Source organism: Anopheles nili, chromosome 3 (genome assembly GCF_943737925.1).
Source record: "Anopheles nili chromosome 3, idAnoNiliSN_F5_01, whole genome shotgun sequence".
In the NCBI taxonomy this organism is placed as follows: Eukaryota; Metazoa; Arthropoda; class Insecta; order Diptera; family Culicidae; genus Anopheles; species Anopheles nili.
Window position 1 is genome coordinate 32910579 of NC_071292.1, and position 19932 is coordinate 32930510.

At 48.9% G+C, this 19932-nt stretch overlaps 1 protein-coding gene across 1 annotated transcript in view; it reads left to right on the plus strand.

Annotated features, from left to right (window-relative positions):
- Positions 1 to 18031, plus strand: part of LOC128725969 (homeobox protein invected) — a 58849-nt gene extending 40818 nt beyond the window's left edge. Inside the window, 3 exon segments of the mRNA XM_053819744.1 lie at positions 16110 to 16166; positions 16215 to 16297; positions 17723 to 18031. Coding sequence (XP_053675719.1) covers positions 16110 to 16166; positions 16215 to 16297; positions 17723 to 18031 — 449 coding nt within the window.
- The last annotated feature ends 1901 nt before the right edge of the window (positions 18032 to 19932 follow it).

Sequence of the window (19932 nt, forward strand, 5' to 3'; positions counted from 1 at the left end):
AGGATGACGCAAAAGGCGTTAAAAGTGGTGCCATTATCAGAGCACTCTAGCTAATTGTGGACACCCGTACCGAACGAAGCCAATTCAGCCACCCGAACCCGGATCAAATCTCGCCCATCCGTGGGTTCTCGAAAACTGGCCTCATTACCGATAGCCGCAAACTAACCGCGTAAGCATACGCTCATCGGTTAAAACTCTTTTTCTCGACCCGCAATCTGCGCGGCAGGACTCCCTTTTTCTAGTCGAGTGAAACCGGCCACTTCACAACCGCCGTGTGGATTTAGCTCTCAATTATCGATAAACAGTGAACGCCGACCCTTAAGCCACCCGTTGTCCTTGGTCCCTTTGGTCCCTTTGGTCCCTTTTGGTTCCCCCCCCGGGCTGGGTATCGATTTTGGGAGGGAGAAAACAAACACCATCCCGGAGCGTGCTCACGAGCACGATGGGATGGACGGAAAAATTTAATAAAACTAAAAACACTTCCGTGCGGGTGTGAAGTGTGCCCGGTGGCTGGTTCCGAGGGAAAAGACTCACGTAGCACTGCAAAGGCCAAGAAGGGCCCTAATTTTTCAGCCAACTTCGATGCTCGGTTGCGCGTTGCCATGGGTTTCCACGTGAGAGTGACAGAGATAGCGAAAACGTGGCTGCGGGAAAACCAGCGAGGGGAAGAAAATTGAAAATCATTGCCGTTTACCACGCACACACACACACACAGCGGGGTGTTGGGAGGGAAAATCCGGGTGTCGAAACGATTTCATGCTTTCCCATCCGCTGGATGTTGGAATGTCCTGGGGGAAGTGAAAACTCGTCGAAGGAAAGAAGGAATCCCTTGTTCTTTTTTTTTTCTTTCATTTGAGCATCGATAACAGTCGGCCGTGGGGTGGTCGCAGGGTGTGAAAACATTATGTTGTGAAAGATAAACTCGACCCGTGTTGGGTGAGCGGTCGTTGGCAAAAGGACACTTCGAGCGACCCGAGAGAGAGAGAGCGAGAGAGCGAAAGCAATCGGAAGCAATCGTCCATTAAATGGGATCGGTACTCCGGCTCCGGGAGGATGTCCTTTCGACGGGGGTGGTAACGCAAGGAGCACGGTCGAAATGATAGCAAACCCCTCGAAGGAGTGCCGACATGCCGACGATCCAAGCGAATGGATCGATTCACTTCTCTGGCACGAGAAGTTCATGAATCCGGTATTATATTGCCGAACCTTTTTGGCTTCGGTTGGGAGGGTTTGGGGTTTTTGGGAAAAACCATCATTCCGAGGGTATCGGGAAAAGCAAGGGAAACTGGGTCGGTCGAGCGAAGGGGCGAGTAATTTTCCCCGTTTTGGTAGCGCAACTGGATTGGACACGATTAGCCTTATCATCGGCTGTGGATCCACTCGGTCGTGAAGTAATTTAGCGAAGAGCGTGTGAGTGGATTATTCAATTAAACTCTATTGGTTTTTTGGGGAGGACACCCAATTTTGCCATATGGTTTGAGATAAAAGCAACCCAAAAAGCGATTCCTAATCAACCCGACCGGTGGTTGCTGTTATCATAATTAAACGGTGCCACTTTTTCACCCTTTCGTTAACCACAAGAGACACATTTGTTACGTCGTTTTCGGTAGAAAGGGTTTAGGGATAGCCCATAGGGATGGTCAGCCGGATCTTTAAACCCGGAAATGAAAGCGTGAAGCAATAAATAAATCCACAATTAAATTATAACCTTCTAAGCTGACATTAAAGGGGGACACTAATTGTTTTTATATAGCGCCACGTCGTGTCGGGTTGCTTACTCGCGTTGACATTGATGAAACAACGGCATGATTTAGTGGCTTAGTTTCACGTCCTGCGAAATACTCCGCCGGATCCAGCCGAAACTATCGTTTTGGTGGTGAAACACAAGCGCTGGGAGTTTAGAATTCATTTGCTTCATTCCCCCACCGCTAGAGGACGCTTGTAGCGAGCGATAAAATAAATGCGATGGACATACGGATGTGCAAGGAAAAACCTTTTTCCAAATGCATTCCGTGCACTATCGTGTTGTCTCTCTCTCTCTCTCTTTTCAACCTGCGAGAAATAAAAAAAAAAATACCCGCTTTTACTGCTTCCGGGACGTGGTGAAACGAATTTCCACGGAACGAATCGAAAATGCGAAATGGTTCGCCCGAGAACCGACGTTGCCGGTCGGTGGAACTGAACCCGAGTGAGACCGCGGGCCGGCGTAGACGAGCGAGCACGTCGGGAAAACAGACACAGCGACATGAAGGATTTAATTAAATTTAACTTCATGACAGTTTGTTAAGATGTGACGTTTGAAATGAAAACGAAACGATCACCACGCAAGCGGCCGGGTTCGCGGGGACCATTTTCCGGAGTCGGAACAAGGATTAAATGTTCAAATCTGCGATCTGTGACGGATCCCGAGCCGGGAAAACCCCCCGGGCACCGTGTGTACGGGGAAACGCGGAAAAACATGACAGATTCAGTTCGAAATTACATTTTATCCCGCTGCAAAAACCCTCTTTCCTCGCGGCTTGGTGTCTCGAGTTCGGCGTTCGCTTGCCAATCGTGGCGCTTTTCCGATAGCGTGTTTTCCCTCCCACGGGGTGGAAATGGGTGGGTACTTTTGCACCAGAACCTACGAACCAGAAACACGAGCCCTTCGGTCCGAGAGGGTCTCGTGAATGGAAACGAACGACCGCCCAAAACCGGGATCGCGTTAAACACAAATAATTAGTTACTAAACTATGTCTAATTAAGATTTTGACGATGTTGTTATGCCGTTCCGTGCCCAACCGATCTTCCCGTTTGGTGCCCGCTCGCGGCAACGATGTATTTTGTGGTGATTTTTCACCACGCTCGATGGGCCGGGATGGAAGATTTTTCGTTATTATTAGCCGTGTTTTTCTTGAAACGAGCTCGTTGTTGAATCTCAGCCGACCGTCAATGGAGATATTTTGAGGGTTTCGAGTGGAACATGCTAATGGCTGAGAGTATGTTGTAAATTGCTCGGTTTTTTTTGGCTTCAAAAGGACGCCATTGTTGGCGAATGGATGCGCCTTGAGGGATCACGTTGTAGTGGCTATATATAATGAGCTGCATTTCTGTACTCCTCAACAATATAATTTAATTGAAAACAGCATTTTGAAGGCATTCGACCCTGATTATATAGATGTGCACCTATCAAGAAGACAAGTTTTGCGCTTTTTTTGTTACAAACTTATTAGCAAAGTGACATAAATTTGCTTCTTACTACGCGCTCGCGCGATATTCGATACATTTAATCCGTGATTTATAAGCAAATCCACTTCTCTCGCCCCGAGCTCGGCTAAATCCTTTTCCCAAACGTCTGCAAAGCGCGCTGCCGCTATTCAGGATTGACGCCCGGGTTTCAGCCGCAAGCTTTATCTCCCACGTGCGGATACGTGTGTGGTATGGTTCGAGATCGGTGACTTCTTGTGCGCGTTGCCTGCACCAAATGAAAGAGTAAGGAAAAAGGCAAAAAGCAAGAGCGTGTAGGAGTTGCATAAAGCAAACGTATTTACACCGCGAAACCACCGGGGGGAGGGAGCCCCAATAAATAATAACAAATCGACCAAAAATAAAGCCATTAAAGTGTCATTAGGAAATTTATTACGTCGCCTACTGCCATTCGCAGCTCGCGCGGTCGTGGTTTGCTGCGATGCGTTTCTTCTCCACCGGTTGACATTTCGAAGTAGCCCTAATCGAGTGGTTTGGCCGCGCGCGTAATTCGCTCCAATAAATCAGCACCGCAAACAATCAAAATTTTGTTCCCGCCTGAGTCCGAATGGCTTGCTGGAACGGGTTTGAAATGTAAGCGAAACAAAAAGAACACGCACATTCCACTTAGCGGCAGGTACATCCGCTCGGAGCTTGACTAATTAATCCTTCCGCCCGTAAAGGACACGACACAGGTCGACTTCTTGTCGGAAGCGACACACACACATACGCCACTCAGTGCGCACTTCTCGCTCCATTTAATCCACTTACGCCGTCCGACTTTACGAGCTGATCGCGCTCAAGCGATGATGCTTAAGCGTTACGTTTGGGGGTAGCTTTATTTACCACCTTCGTCCTTCGTGCAAAGAAAAAAAAAACACCCGCACAATCGCACCAGTGTCTTAAAGGTGTTGGATTACTGCGTTAAACTCCCTTTTGCGTGCCATTTGCGCCGAGGTCTGTGCGCTCCTACCCGACGCGCTCGGAAAAGGCCTACTTAAAGGCCGCCCTCGCAACGACCTTTAATGGCAGCCGCCGGGATGGTTGTGGAACCGTGATTCGGCGCCTTCAATCGATCGCACCACGGTACCACGGCATTCCGTCACGATCCAGCGGGCTATCGGGCGGGCTGGAACCCGAACCATAATTCATACTATTTACGATCCACCAACGCAGATTTATGCTTCGAATAAATCGATACGAAAAATCGGTCGTTTCCTGGGGCCATAAACTCCACCATGTTGTTGCTCTTTATTTATTTACCCTCGCAGGTACGCCATGGTGGCTCTATTTTGTTGTTCTTTTTTTCGTTGACTCGCTGGGTCGCTATTTCTCGCTCCCTATTTGTGCTCTCTCTCTCTCTCGCTCGCGCTCGCGCGTTCTGGAAGGACCTCCTATGAAAGGGAGGACCCTACCCGGGTTCCCGGGACATTTCGAGGGTCAACCTGAAAGGAAGCACTCGAAACCACGCGCCCAAGCTACTCATAAAGACATTCCACCTGTCTCGTAAGGAATTCACCGTCGTCACGTTCCGCGCGGATCGTTATGATTGTTTATGCTTCCCCGGACGGAAATTCATCCCCCCCAATCTTGGTTTAGCCAGGGGTGGTTGTGCATGTGCATACTATCGGAGGGGGCGTTTTTCTTTTTTTGATTTCTCATTTTTTTTTATTCATCGTTGCCTCGGCAAACTACCCTTTTTTACGACCGAATCGGCAGTAAATATATCAATTGGTTGTCAACCGGTGACATGCTTCCCGGCGCGATATGAGGCATGATGGAGCGAACGAGCGCGCGAGGGCGGAATTGCGTGACGATTATCGATTTGTGGTCTACTATCAGCCCCAATAACAGGCCTCGAAGCTATGTGGTGAAGGCGAACACCGGAATCATAAAGCTACGCGAGCAACAGACCCGTGGAGGTTCGTGGTTTTGGGACCTCGTTCTGTGGCTTTTGGAGTTTTGATTTTTTTTTTCGCCATTTCCGCCTGTGACACATTATGTTGTTCCAGCGCAAACTAGGCAGCGTGCATGAGTTATGACACATAAAGCCCGTGTGACAGTTTTTCGCTAATTTTGTGCCGGAAAAGCGACCCCGTGTGATTGTTCGTTTTTCTCTCTCTCTCTCTCGAAACAACGGCAGCGTTTTTGATCGCCCAAAAAAAAATGCACACGAAACTAGAGACTTGCACTTGAAGTTGCCAGTTTAATGGGCACATATTTTAAGCCGTAATAATTGTGACCTTTACCGTGCGAGCTTTCGATTACTCCCGGCGGGGAAGGTTGGTTTGTTTTTCGATATTGTGCCGCTGAATGAGGTGCAAAATATTGGCGTAATTTATTGCGTCCGGCCATTCGAGCGGCCTCATGTGCGGCCTCACCGCGCTCATTTCCCATAAGGCATATCAGCTTTCAACACCCCGACCACGATTGCGTTCGGATGGGGCGTTGACTACGCTGTTGGCCATGTAAAATCAATAAACAATAAATCAACACCTACACCAGTGTCGCCATTTTGCTGGGAGATCAATGAAATGAAGAAAAAAAAACCCTCCGATCACACGAATCGCCGACGTGCCTCATTTTGGGAGGCCACGATGGAGCGCGTGTTTTTTTTATTCGGGCTTGTTTTCGCTCCCAAAGTCCCACTCGAGCTGTGAGGCTGTGGGTTGAACCTGACTTGCCCTAGGGATCGAAGCGAAAATCGAAGCGCACTGAAGTGTTGAGGCACACCAACCAACCGGGTCGAGGATGATAAGAAACCACCAGCCCTGATAGGGAAGAAATCGCAGTAAAACGCGCCACGATATCACACGCGCAGGCAGTGATTCGTTCGATCCACCTGTCAGCCCGGCAGAAAAGCGACGAAGATTTATGGTTCGGGGTTTTTCTTTTTGCTCTTCACCTCACCAATTCGCTGCTTCAAGATCATTGATTTTCGCTCCAATAAAAGGGCTCGTGGTTTGAGACAGCGACGCAAGTGAAAGTTTCCGCGCGGCGTTGTTTTTGCTTCACAGTCACGTATCGTGGTTCAGTTTCAGCCCCGGGTGCTTTAAGGGGCGGTGTTTTGTTTTTTGACACTTTAAAGAACAAATAATCGATCGGGGATTCGATGGTTTGAAAGAAAAAATACACACACACACTCATCCCACACGATGGCAGGGAAGAGATTCGGAAAATTCCAATAACCACCGGCAACCGGTTGATGGGCGAATCGAATGTTGATTTATTGGCCTCCCGAAAACCCCTTTTCTTATCATGTCCTTTCGACTGTCGACAGACGGCCCAAAAGGATGAAATGAATCGAAGACGAAAAAAAAAGCATCATAACTCCAATGCTGGATGCTGCCGACGAGAATGTGTGCGAGAGTGTCGATAAAACACCGGAAAGGGTGCGCATTATCTTGCACCCCTTCATCGACGAGGGTGAAAAACCACCCCCGTTGAGGGTGGCACTTCATGGCCGTGTAATTCAATAAAGATTAAACCACCCTCGGGAAGGGGATGGCACGCCCTTCAAAAATCCTTGCCAGTGTTTGTTTTTCCAACCCCAGGCTGGCGGAACACGTGTTTCACAAGAAGGATATTTGTTCCAGTCAGTCGGTTCCCCCGTTGAGCGGATTCGGAAGCTGGCATTTTCCACCGACACGCTAACAGGTTTTTGCTTGCTCCGGTTGGTGCTGGTGCGGTGAAAAAAGGGCAAAGAAAAGAGCAAGCGCGTTGGGTGAGGGTGGAATGGCAATCTAGAAAATCGGCCGTTTCGGTTGCCAGGAGTAGCAGCGTTTTATTGGATTAATTTGGGGATTATTATTGCTTTATTACACCGGGCACAATCAACCCCCCGGGGGGTGGATCGGTCGGTGAAAACGGGGAGTTTTGGGAAACTTTTCCGCACCCATTTAAGGGAAGCAATTTGTGGCGAATGGCGTGTGAAAAGGGATGCTGGGTAAGGCATCTTTCCGCTCAATAGAGTGCGGAATTTGATGACTTCTTGTGCAGTTTAGGGTGTGAGATTTTACGGCCTGTGGTGTTTAGTGGAATGATTTTTGGGTGCTGGCGATTTGGGATGTTGTCTCGCTTGCTCTTTTGGAATGCTGTGTAGTGTAGGAAGCTTTAAGTTTGTATGTATAACCTTGTCCCAACCACAACATTCCAGCTAAAAAGTGACTCAACCAAACCAGCTAAAAAGTGACTAAAATTCTTCAAAATGATCTCGTTTTTAGCAGCAGCGTTAAAACAACATTACTCATGCGGATTTTCATTTCTCTCCTCCCACAGGCAGAAGTAAGTACCCCACAAGTGGATTGTAGAGCTCAAGCTAAAGAGCAAAAGCTCCGTAAGTATAAATAATCCAAAGAAACCACGCAGATGGTGTTGATTGCGGAATCAAGCCATCACCTGCGAGCTGTCCGATGCTATTAGCGCCCGACAATTGAACCTCCTTCTAGCGATCCCTTCCTAGCCGCGTTTTCGAAAAACACCCACCAACCAAACCGGGCCGGATCGATTACCCATGGACGGATCAACGCAACGCAACGCAACAGGAATCCCACCGACTCGCTGCGGTTTTGGTCACCAACGTGTGATCCGGCTGTCACTTCCGATAAAGCTTGTGCAGCCGTTCACGATCACACCCGGTGGTGATCCGTTTCCGTTCCCCTTTTTCCGAAGCCCCTAGTGCCGGTGCCCAATCCGCTTTAATTAGTATATTAACACATTTATTGACGGACGCGATCCGGTTCGGGCGAAGGTGCTCAAGCACGCGCTCGCGCGGGCAGTTAATGTGCAAAAATAAAATATATCGCTTTCCCGTGTCATACATCACGAAATTGTCAACGTATCGAATTACCCACCCGATCGAGAGCGAGTGTAAATTTTTTGTCACCTCTTGCAAAATGAACACGGTGGGTCTTTTGCCTTTTGCCTTCGTTGTCTCGTGTTGATTCACGCCGGCTCGGGGCATGATTTTGCGTTGCCACCAGTAATTACGTGATCACGATCAGCGATCTGGTGTTGGTGATCAAAAACCTGTCGTCCATTATCGGTTGAAGGTTGCTGGCGGTGTGATGAAGCGATGCTTGTGCTGTTCGCTTTTGCAGTGCATGAAATCGTTAAACCGTCAAAACCGTCAAATCACAAAATATCGGTTCATTTTTTTTTGTTGGCGCGCGAATGTCATGGAAGCAGCTTGTAGAAACCAATCGAATGTGGCTTTTGGTTATCCTCGAAAGTTGATCCATCGCCGTGTTTGAATCGGGCTTGAAACATCCTACAATGGAGACAAATATTCAAGGTCTAATGGTGCTCTATCCTTCGCTAGTGTCCTTGCAGCAGCACTTCAGTGCTCGAAATCCTTCCCACATGCGCACAGTGGTGCATCGAGCAAACCCGATAATACCGCCACCACCACAGCAGTTCGTACGTTATAAAAACAAATCTTTATTTCATCACCACCCGGTGGTCGGGTGCGATAATTTCACAGTCGATTGCCCACCTCCAGACGGCGTGCACGGATGTGCCGGACCGGTTCGGCTCTTTTCCGACGCGAAGGGAGAAAATGTCAACGTCAATAATTGCCGCTTCCTCTTGCAATTAATTTTTATCCATTTCGTCATCGTCCGTTCGCCCTTTCACAGTGTGTCGCGGACCACACACGGCGCGATATTCGGGAGCGTTACTCCTGCCGTCGGTGTGTGGTGTTTATTACGGTCGGCCTCTCGCACCCGACATACGACACGGTGCATGTCCTGTCTCTTTTCGCACCACACACACTCACGCACACAATTAGTGCACACCGGGATGCATGCCAACCCTTGGAAAGAGAATCGCAGACACAGCGTGCAGCGCGCGGGAAAATCCACCGAGAATGCACGTTCGCGTTGGCAGCTCGCATTTGCTTAATTACCGCTGAATGCGTCGCAGTGCGTCATCATCACGGGTCGTGTCACGATTTTGCAGACGACAGGCTGTTCGAGAGGGCCTTGTATTTCTTATTTTTTTTGTTAAGCTTCCCATACCCAAGGTTCTCCTTCGGGGCGTTGTAATTAATCCATTTTCACCGGTGCTCTTAATTTCGAATTATTTACAGCGCGCGCTCGTCCGGTGGGGATGAAGATTTTTCAACATCCTTCGGCGAGTGGCCAAAAAACGAGTGTGTGAGCTGTCCCAAAAGTACCAGCGGCTAGTAGTCAGCAACACCATGTGCACGTACGCGATCGTCACGCACGTTGAGCACGTTTTGCGCGTTCTAATGTGCGCGTTTTCCATCGCATCTCAGGTGCATTCTCAGCGCCAACTGCGATTGGATTGAGCGGGTGAATTGAGGGAAGAAAAAGAAAAATTGGTCGAGTTAATTGTTACGCTCAATTTAGCGGTTGCTTAAAATGTTAATTAAAGCTAGCCGGGGTGAATTTTGAGGACCTTTTTGCCTCGAGCAGGGAGGCCCTTTCGAATGCGCGGCACGTCAGGCATTCGTGTGTGAATGATTTGCGAAATTTTCACCCTCGCGGAAAGGCGGCAGAGTCCATTGGGGATAATCCGCGCGGGAAAAGCGCGCTCACAAGGCACACGTGAATGATGGCGAAACATTCCATCGGCCGTCGGGATTCATTGGGCGTCGGTGCGCGATGAAGAATGGCCCGTCAACCAGCCGTGCCTCTCGATGTCGGTTTCGGTCTTGGGTGGAGATGAAAATTAATAAGAAAAAAAAAGAAACACCCGACTCAAGGATTGCCAAACGACGCAGCAGGATTTGACATATTTCGCGCCACGACCTGTGGCATTTTGTGGCGGCATCGCAGATGTGTTTTGTTTTCCACCAACATCCGAGGCTGCGTCGTGTACGATGTACGAGCTTTACCTTTTGATGAACATTCACCCGCAAGGGATGGAATTCGAGCGCTGGGAAGCCGCAGGTAAGGTGCAGCTTCACCTTCACGAGCCGGCACACCTCTACGGGAGTAGGACGGCTTTTCGGAAAAAGGCGGTCGGTAATTAAATCAATCTCAACACCTTCAACAAACCACGAGCGAAGGGTGGTCCGATCGAGCGCCATTGTGTTGTGCCATAAAATGGCTTAATTCGTGTGATTTGTTTGACATCTCTGTCGCGCGAGAGGCGCGTTTTATCGCGATGGGCGGCTCGCATGCTTCGAAGACGATGTTTCGACGTTTTCGATGGGTAATAATGGACGTGGGCGTGAGTGTGGGTGACGCTTTGAAGAGGAAAAACCGCTCGAAAACGGGCATCCTCGAGGAACTTCGGTAGGGCGTCGTTTGAAGCGGTATTCAATGATTATTTATTCCGTGTTCCGTGTTGCGTGTGTTTCTTTCTCTCTCTCTCTCTCTCTCTCTCCCTTCGAACTACCTTTAGAAGACGACCTGAAACGACTCAAACTCGTCAAGACAAACCCCCAGCTCGAGGGCTCGCGCGCCCGAGAGGCTGTTCGAGGTTAAATTCGAAACTTTTCTCCATCTCCACCCAAACGACGGTCTTTTGCAGAAGTTCGTTACGCGAGCAGGCCAACCCTTCGAATGCCGGTTTGGGGGGGGATCGTTTCCCCATTCATTTACGAGGTTGTTAGATTTTACGGTGGCAAGATTTATGTTGCTCATTACTTGCGCCGTCCGTGAGGTTGGGCTCTCGCAAGCAATTAAGCATTTAAATTTTAGGCAAATAACTCACCGGTACATGAATCTGCAGCTCGTCTTCGGACGCGTCGAAGAGTCGGGCCGCATTTCGTTACTTTCGAATTGCCCGCCTTTTCCTCCCGGTGGGGGCCATAAAATGCGGCTTAAAATAACTTGCGGCTCCTTTACTTCCTTGGGCTGCCGTGAAAAGTGCCACCCAACCGGGAGGACGAGCGTTGTGTTTCCTTCCGACCGTGTGGCTAATTTCTCACCCAAACTCCTGCCATGGAGCTGTCGAACCGGCTTTTTTGGGGGTGCTTCAGGCAGGAGTGATTCTCGAAAATACTTCGAACTGCCTGCCTGCCGCCAGCCGCCGTTTGTGGTTTCAATTTTGGCCTCTTGACAGTTGCAGATGTGTCATTAGGCTGAGTGTGGCCGCTCGAAAGGGGCCGGAAGAAAGTGTAACCATTTGTAACGGACTGGATCGGGGGCGTTTCGATTGCCTCGATTGCTCTATCCGGCGAAACGTGCTCGGAAGCGTGTTTTGGTCGAATACTTTCAAGCTCTTTTGTTCGAAAGCGCTTCTCGGGGCTGGCCCGAAACGAAAGCCTCCATTTACGGTGTCCTGCGTCCTGGCATCGACATCGGCATCGATCGATTGAGACATATTGAGCAGAAGCGTGAGCGGACGGAGCGATGGCAAATGCAAATGGCTTCTTCGGCTGGCGAAGGACCACACGACGCCGTGATGACACGCCACATTCTTGGGACGCCACTCGGACGCCTGGGCAATGGAAATTGAACAGTTTTCGGGTTTAATTAATTGTTTCAAGTTTTAATTAGAAAATTCCATTCCGACGGTGGAGGCGCACGCTTGTTGAGCTGTCGTGTTGGTTTGTGATATAAATGTTAGTTCCTTTATTTGGTTGGTGGCTTTTCTTTTTGCACGGTGGCCAAAGCAGCAAAAATCGATACGCTATCGATTGGCCAACGGAACCTCCGGATGCTTTAAAACGAGCGCTCTTACTGGCTCGTCGGGTGGCAGTAAATTCAGAAATAGGTCGGTTTCGTTTAACAAATATTCAGAGTCCTCTCAAAGAGCTTCACGACGCATATTTTTCCCCACGCCAAAATATTTACATCTTTCCATGATTGAGCACTAATGAGACTCGCTCCTTTCAAGGATCACGAATCCAGTAATCCGATCGTAATCTGCGCAACAACAGAAAAACAGAAATAAATAAGAACAATTCATTTCAATCCCGCTGACAGGCGAAAAAACGGCATATCTTGCGAATGGTGCATTTCCAGCCTCGGTGGCACGCTAAAAGCGCCTCAATTCGGGAGGCCACTGCCAAAATGGCACCCATTTTCATGCGTTTTTAAATAGTTCGCTCGCAAAAAACACAAAATGTGGCAATGTCCGTTCCGTAAGCGCGCGTGCAGATATTGATGCACACAATCAGCCCGAAACACGCGCACATGCGCGCTTGATTGCGAACGTGATCAGCAGGAGACAGGGCGGTTTTTTTTGTTTTGGTGCTCTCCTTCATATGGAGAACGAGAAGACGAGAACGCAGAAAACAAGAATAAGAAAAGGCATCGTAAGCATCGAGTCCTTTCTCCCTTCACCGGGTACGGTCACAATCGGCGTGCGTAAGGCGAACGCTCCGCAGCCGTCAGGAGCAATTACAATAAAGCGATATGTGGAGGAATTCCGGTTAATGTGCGGGACCACCCACGTCGGCTCCGAACGCCGGCGCATGCCGTGTCTTGGGGAGGACGTTTTTTTTTTTCGCCGTTCTTCTCCTCGCTTTCGCGAGCCGGCTAAGGGCCCGCGGGATGTGGCCGATCGATGGCTTGAAAAGGAAACCCACCACCACGGGAAAGGAAGTCGATCGGTATGGGCACGGAAAATCGGCACAGGAAAACTTACCCGCGTGCCTGATAAGTGGCACAAAATGGCGCGGTATTCTTAATGCAGATTAAGGAGCGAAAACAAAAAAGAGCGAGAGAAAAAGAGAATGATGTTGACGCAAAAACGCACCGGAGGTAAAACTGACAAATTATTGAGCCATTCGAGCATATCACCGACCGGGAATCGTGTGTTCGATAGCCTTCGCGAGAGAGGGCAGAAATGAAATAAAGCGTCCGAGCTCGCGATGTGGGTCAAGTATTGGTTTAAAATCTCTTTTTCGAAACCCATGCCTGCTGAGATTAACGTAACGATGCGGGCAGTTTGCGTATCCTTCTGTTGAAAGGTTTCATGAATTATTTCAAGCAGTCGTTCAAGCAACAGTCGTTCAATCAACCCACAACAGTGCCGTCCCTACAGTGAGTAGGAATTTTGTCCCAATCGGCTCGTTCCCAGAACGAACCCACCGAAGAATGACTCACCGCATTGAAGTGTTTGCGTTGTTGCGGTGGTCGAATCGATCAAGATCCGCCGCTAATAACCCTTCGATGATGGCGCAACGCAAACATTAGCCAGCCGAAGGATAAAGGACACCCCCCGTTCGATGGTCAGACACAAACGAACAAAACCATAACCTTTTCGATCGACAAAACCGGGTTTCAGCGGGCAGCGGGCGTCATCGCGCGAAGAGCATAAATGTGGAACGAAAACAGCATGATTATGATTCAACCTCCACGTGCATGGCGATTGTGTGCGATGGCGTGCGCTCGAAGGTGGACGGAAAATGGGTTGAAAAGAAAACATTTCCTCGATCGTACGGGTGGCTTTTTTGTGCGTGCGTGCGTGTGTGCGTGCTTCCTTTGTTTGACGAAGGGTTAGTAAATAAGCAAACATGTAAAAGACGCAACGGCATCGGTTGGAGTGTTTGTGAACATGATCCAGAACAGAATGGAGAACACGGTGCTTGATACCGTTGCTAAAATAAAAAAGGTGACCCAAGCCAGAACCGTCCGATTGTTCGGGTTTTGATCCGACCTTCCGATGTAGATATCAACGCACCTTCTCGGGGAGGTTGTGTAAGACAGAGCTCGAGTTCGAGAGGCATTCCCGGGCTGTGTTTTAATTGTGCGAAGTAATGAAACTTTACGTATGAAATCCAAAGCCGACCCATTGCGCCCCATTCGCGGTAAGACGAGAACCCGATCTGCGACCCGCGGGAATGCTAATTGGGGTGAGTTTACGAGCCGCCTGGTGGCGCACTGCTACCGCAAGAGGTTTATTTAGTTTTCCATCATCCCAGGGACCACCCACCGGGGCGATCCAAACCGGGGGAACATGCGATCTTTGTGTGTGCGCGCAGAATCCAGTCGGGCACACGACGGCGGACCCTTTAAGTGGTCTTTGCGATGCGATAGCGTGCACCGTTGGGCGGCATACGACAAATTGGTTAATATATCGAATGTTTGATTTATGGCCAGCTTGCCACCGAGCCGAGTACCGAGGGTGGTACGAAGATTAGTTAGGCCCCAGCCTCAAAGCAGGAGGTTTAACACTTGAGTCATTAGATTTGCTGCGGTGGAACGGTTTCCAGCTACGCTAGGATATAACCCAAACCAGGGCGGGCAGGGAGTTATGTTTCATTTTGTGTGTAGTGACAAAAATAAACCCACGTGATTAACGATGTATGCTGGCTGGCGGTGTTTGCGACAATGCTTTCCCGAGCTCGTAAGTCGCTGAAAAATGAGCCAGCTTTTGCGCTAAACTGCAACATTATAGCACCACCGAAGCCTTGCGAGAGCTGGTCGGGCAGAAAATCGAAGAAAATGTGCCGATTTTATCGAACCGAAGATCGCATCAACACGCTTTTGCCTTTCCACAAGCTACACGATCGAACACGTGATCTCGAGGGTGGAAATTATCACACCCAGTTCATCAGCTCCAGCTGGAGGTTGGTTGTTAGACGATCAATATCCGAATCTCACGTCCTTCTCACGACATCGTGTGGTTTCGAGGATGTATCAGCAAAGATCCACGCGATCAACTGCGATCGTTTGCGACCACTGTTGATTAGGAATGAAAAGTGTGTTAGAAAGAACAACACGGCTCAGTTGGACGTAAAAACAACACCACGCAGACAACAACCACAATAAAAAAACACGCCCCACTCACACGGACATCCATTCACACCTCCATTGTTTCGCTTTTGTTGTTGACACAACACACAACACCCCTCGAATTTCCCGGCGTACGGGTACGGCACCAAAAAACACCCACCCTCGGGAAGTCCTTACGAGGACGCTTTCGTGTGAGAGCTTTCCGGGAAAAGAGGGATTCCCACCCGCACGTTGATCAGCGCACATGATCGCCATCATAAAATAATGCACACGACACGATACTTCAACCCCACGGCCGGTGGAGAGCAGTGGGGCATAATAGAACACCCGGGTCCCGGTGGTGTTCTCGAGAGTCCCAGGGTCTCGGGCTCGAGGAATAGTTCAAGTGCGCAGCATATGATAAACAAACCCGACCCGACCGCAAATGGGCGCAGTTATTATACACGCGTTGGGTACGCGCGGGACGAAAAACATGCTCACATACACTAAAACACAGCCCCTTTGGAGGCACTGGGAAAACTCACCACCCCTTTCCCGGGGTACAGAGACAAAGAAGAACAAAGAAAAAAAAGGAAACGTAAGACAAACAACAAATCCGATCCATAACAACACCGGAGCGCAAACACGATCGCTGAAGTGATGCTAGCGGCATCCGATATTCCGTCTTCGCCTCAGTTAACGATTGTTAGTTTTATGCGTTCCGTAGCCACTCAAACTGTCTTTTAATTTTATTTCAACCCGTGCTTGTGCTTCTTCTATTGCCTTCACCGATGGGCACACGAGCGTGGAAGGGTTCCCAGCTGGCGCTTACGCCTCCTGGGAAACCCTTGGGAAAGGGCACCTTTTGGCGCCATAGGGCACCCATCATCATCGTCAACCGGACGCCATCATCGGTTAGCTTGTTGGGGAGGTGGGGGTCGAAAAATCTTCCCAAAACCACCCGGGGTGGTCCCCAGGATGGCCAGATGACGAGTTTGTTCCTTTTTTTCTCGGTGGAGACAGTAGTGACTTCCGTTTGGGAGGGCGATGAGAAAGAAGATGAAAAAAAAAACGCCGAGAACGAGGGAAAAAGAAACCCCCCCATTCGGGTGCGCCTATTTGTACATCAATTATTACGCATCGCTACCGTTTGATTGTGCGCGTTCGACTGTGTTTGCGCTTCTACGATTCCGCTCCCGAACTAACGAAGGCCCTTTTTTTTCGTTCGTTTGTCCCTTTCCCAACTAGGTCCACGGACGCGCAAACCAAAGAAAAGCCCAGCGGAAAAGGGCACCAACGGTGGCGGTGGTGGTGGTGGTGCTGGTAGCGGTGGCAGTGGTGGCAACTCAGCAGTTCAGCAGTCCTCAGCATCGGCACTGGCCGACGATAAACGGCCACGGACGGCGTTCAGTGGGCCGCAGCTGGCGCGGTTAAAGGTAGGTTGAAGTCGGTGGCCGCGAAATGTAACATTGAGGTGGAAGAATAAAAAAAAAAACGCGGTTCGTTGGTCGCGCAGATTTTCCCCCGAGTGCTACCGTATTTTTTTGAACCGACTACTGAGGTGGCCTAATTTTATTGACCCACCACGTGCCGGAGGATGTGCGCCAGAGTTCTTGCGGCTAAGTTGGGATGTGCTAAGTGCGTGCGTGGCGTGTGATGCAAGGGCCTTGGCGCTTACGTGCGCTGCACGGTGATTGATGTGCTCTAATATTCCGAGTTTGCTTTTGAACAAGAAAAATAAAAAGGGAGAGAAGAGGGCGCTAATAACCTAGATGATCACTTAGCGCTCATGCGTCAAGCGCGGACAAGCGATAGGTTTGAGCGCACGGAAGCTACCCGGCCGATTAGTGGGCATTTCTTTCGATTAGTGTTTGTAGAAGGTTTGGATTTGCTCTAACATGCGGTGGAAAGCTTGTTTGAAATGTTGAAGGAACTCCTTTTAAAATGACTCCTGTTTGCTAATATAGAATTTTTAACTGAAATATGCTGTTAGGTTTTTTTTTCTAGCTTCGGTTGGATGTATTTTAAAATTGTAGTTCACATTCGTTGTATAATAGACTTTTTTATGTAAAGTCTTCACAAAGCAGTAGGTAATCTTCCCAACAATAAATAGAGAAAAATAGGTATTTGATTCATGAATGCGATATCTGTTTTCCAGATTCGTAATATACCCCTTTATGCAAACAAAATCACCCAATTTTAAAACATTATAGGTGGTTATTTCAATTCCAGATTAATATGGTTAAATAGTAGCTTATTTTGTATCGCTTCACTTCAGCAATTTTCAATTACTATCACACCTTACCGAGATGTCATAGTGGATGAAAAGCTTATGCTCTTTAAGATATTCGCAATATTTACGTCTGAAAAGAGCCATCTTTGGAACTGAGCTGATCAGGCATTCATGATAGGTGAACCTTTATTGGGATATTTTTTACCCTGCTGGTACATTAACGATACTCAGTAGAAGGATGAAAGCTACACTAGCGTAGGTTATAATGAATCTGATGAAATTCTTATTGCATAACGGTTTTTACATAGCAGTAGACATGATACACATTTTTCTTTAAATTGTCCATCAAATGATTTGGAAGTCGCACATACTATATAAGATAATACACTAGGAATGTTTCCAATCAAGAACATATCCGCCTTTTTGTCAAATTTTTTATCAAAGTATCAAGAGTATATTCTTGTCTTGGGAAATTCTGTTAGTCTTTGCTAATATGCACATGATTCGGTGCTATTAACCATACAATAGAGTTCAATCTTGCGCTTGAATTCTTGTGCGAAAAGAACCCAATTTCTCATGCCATTTCCCGTATCCATAATCGCTCTCTCTCTCTCTCTCTCTTCCACAGCATGAGTTCGCCGAAAATCGTTACCTCACCGAGCGGCGCCGGCAGCAGTTAAGTGCGGAGTTGGGCCTAAACGAGGCGCAGATCAAAATCTGGTTCCAGAACAAGCGCGCCAAAATCAAAAAATCGTCCGGCCAGAAAAACCCACTCGCCCTGCAGCTGATGGCGCAAGGTTTGTACAACCACTCGACGGTGCCGTTGACTCGCGAGGAAGAAGAACTGCAGGAAATGCAGGCTGCGGCAGCAGCAGCGGCTGAATCACGCACCGGCTCGGCAGGATCAGTTGCCTCAGCTACCCTGGCTAACGCGTAAGATGTGCCGTGAAGTGGTAAAAGTATTTACGCAACCAGCGGTGAGTGTCCTTTCAAGGATACGCGTGGTCCCGCGAGTGTCCTGGCGCACAGGACGTGACATCAAAACCCCCGTGGCAATACTTGACATCGGACGAACGGAGTGAAATATCTGTGATAACTAAGTAATTGAGCGTACTGTAGCGAGTAGCGTATGCATGTTTTACCTTATCCTTATGGCGCAATGTTCCGACCTCGCAAAACGTCCGACAACGGGGACGTTCCGTGTGGCGCATGCTGTGGCCCAGTCTACACTTGACGTGCATGTACAGGTTGCGAACGGTGCGGTACGTTTATTATTAGACCTTTCTTTTTTGTTTAATTTATTACTCGAAGCGATAACGTTTCCTCCGGCCTGCGCGGCACGCTACGCGGTTGTAAATGAACTTATTAAAGGCCCCTTGGGTGGAAATCCGCGTGCCGTGGCCGAACACGAAACGAAAATTAAGTCATATCGCCCGGTGCAGCCCGGTGGGCGAGAAATATCACGAAAATTTGTAGTTCAACTTTTTTGATTGTCTTTCTTCGCAAAAAGCCAACTCCCCCTATCAACGTACACCTACAACGCGAATCGGCTCGTCCTTGGAACTGCTCGAATTCCGACACTAGGCGTAGAGTGCACCAGGTGTAGGACATCGTTGGCTGGAAAAAGAGTAGACTTTCCTAAGCCCCACGAAAGGCCAATGCGAGGCGCTCAAACGAAAAGAAAAAACTAAGAACGCGAGACAAACCAAAAGCGAGTCGCGAACAGTTGGAGGAACGAACTTACTTGGAAAATAAAATATTCATAGTTCAATTAAAAGTGTTCAAACGTTGCTCGCGTGCTGTTTGATTTGATGATTGCGACCGTGGCCATGCCAGCGGCCACTTCTGTGAAAGAAACTGAACGTACGAACGGTGGAAAAACTCGCCCCACCCGCCTGGAATCGTCGAGAACGAAAGAAACTGACCTTTTTTTGTGTTTTGCGCGTCGTGCTTCACGAGGCAGTAGGTTTCTTCTGCTCGAAAGTAAGTGATTACCGAAGGTGGCTGATCGTACACAATAAGTTCAATAAATGCTGCATTATTGAGCGAGCTGTGTGTTGGTGGTGGGTGTTTTTGCTCGAAACAGAACGAAATAACGAAAGAAAGAAAAAACAAAAGCAGCAACGCAATGAATCAATTCCGGCATTGCGTCACTTCGAGGAATCCGACTCCGAAAAACGTTTGCAATATCACATTCCACCCATCCACCGATTTCCTTCGAGTTATCAGCCACATCGATTGCCCGGAAGCAATTGCTTTATTAGACGCTCGAGTCAGTGCTTTTTCGAAGGGTTTTTTTCCACCCCGGGAGCGAAGGAAAATCCACTTATACACACGGCCTCATTGCTCAACATAAAGCACTCGCGAGCACGCAACACTCTCGTTCACGCCACAGGAACCACCCACCATCCCCTATTCGATAAGCCCTCACGCTTGAGATTACGGGCCGACCGTTGGGTGGAATTTAAATGAAGTCCCTTTTCCGACGCCCGGAGGACGCGCGATTCAACCCACGAAGGAGTCCAAAACCCCCCATGCCGTATGGAGTCCGGTAAAATCTCGTGCCCACTGGCCATTAGAAAAACCACCCCCCCCACCCACGCCAAGGGGTCGAAAACCACCCACCCATCGCTGGGTCCAAAAACGGAAACGAACGCGAAATTAAGTTATGAATTTATGGAATCAAACGACCGGTGGACAACTCGTCGACGATCGGGCTTTTGTTTTCGGAACAGAGGGCCGTCAATGGAGGCCATTTTGTTTTCCCTCCACGGTGCCGGTGTTGTGTTCTCGGCCCGCTTATCGGCCCCATCGTGGCACATGCAAATGAAAGCGCGA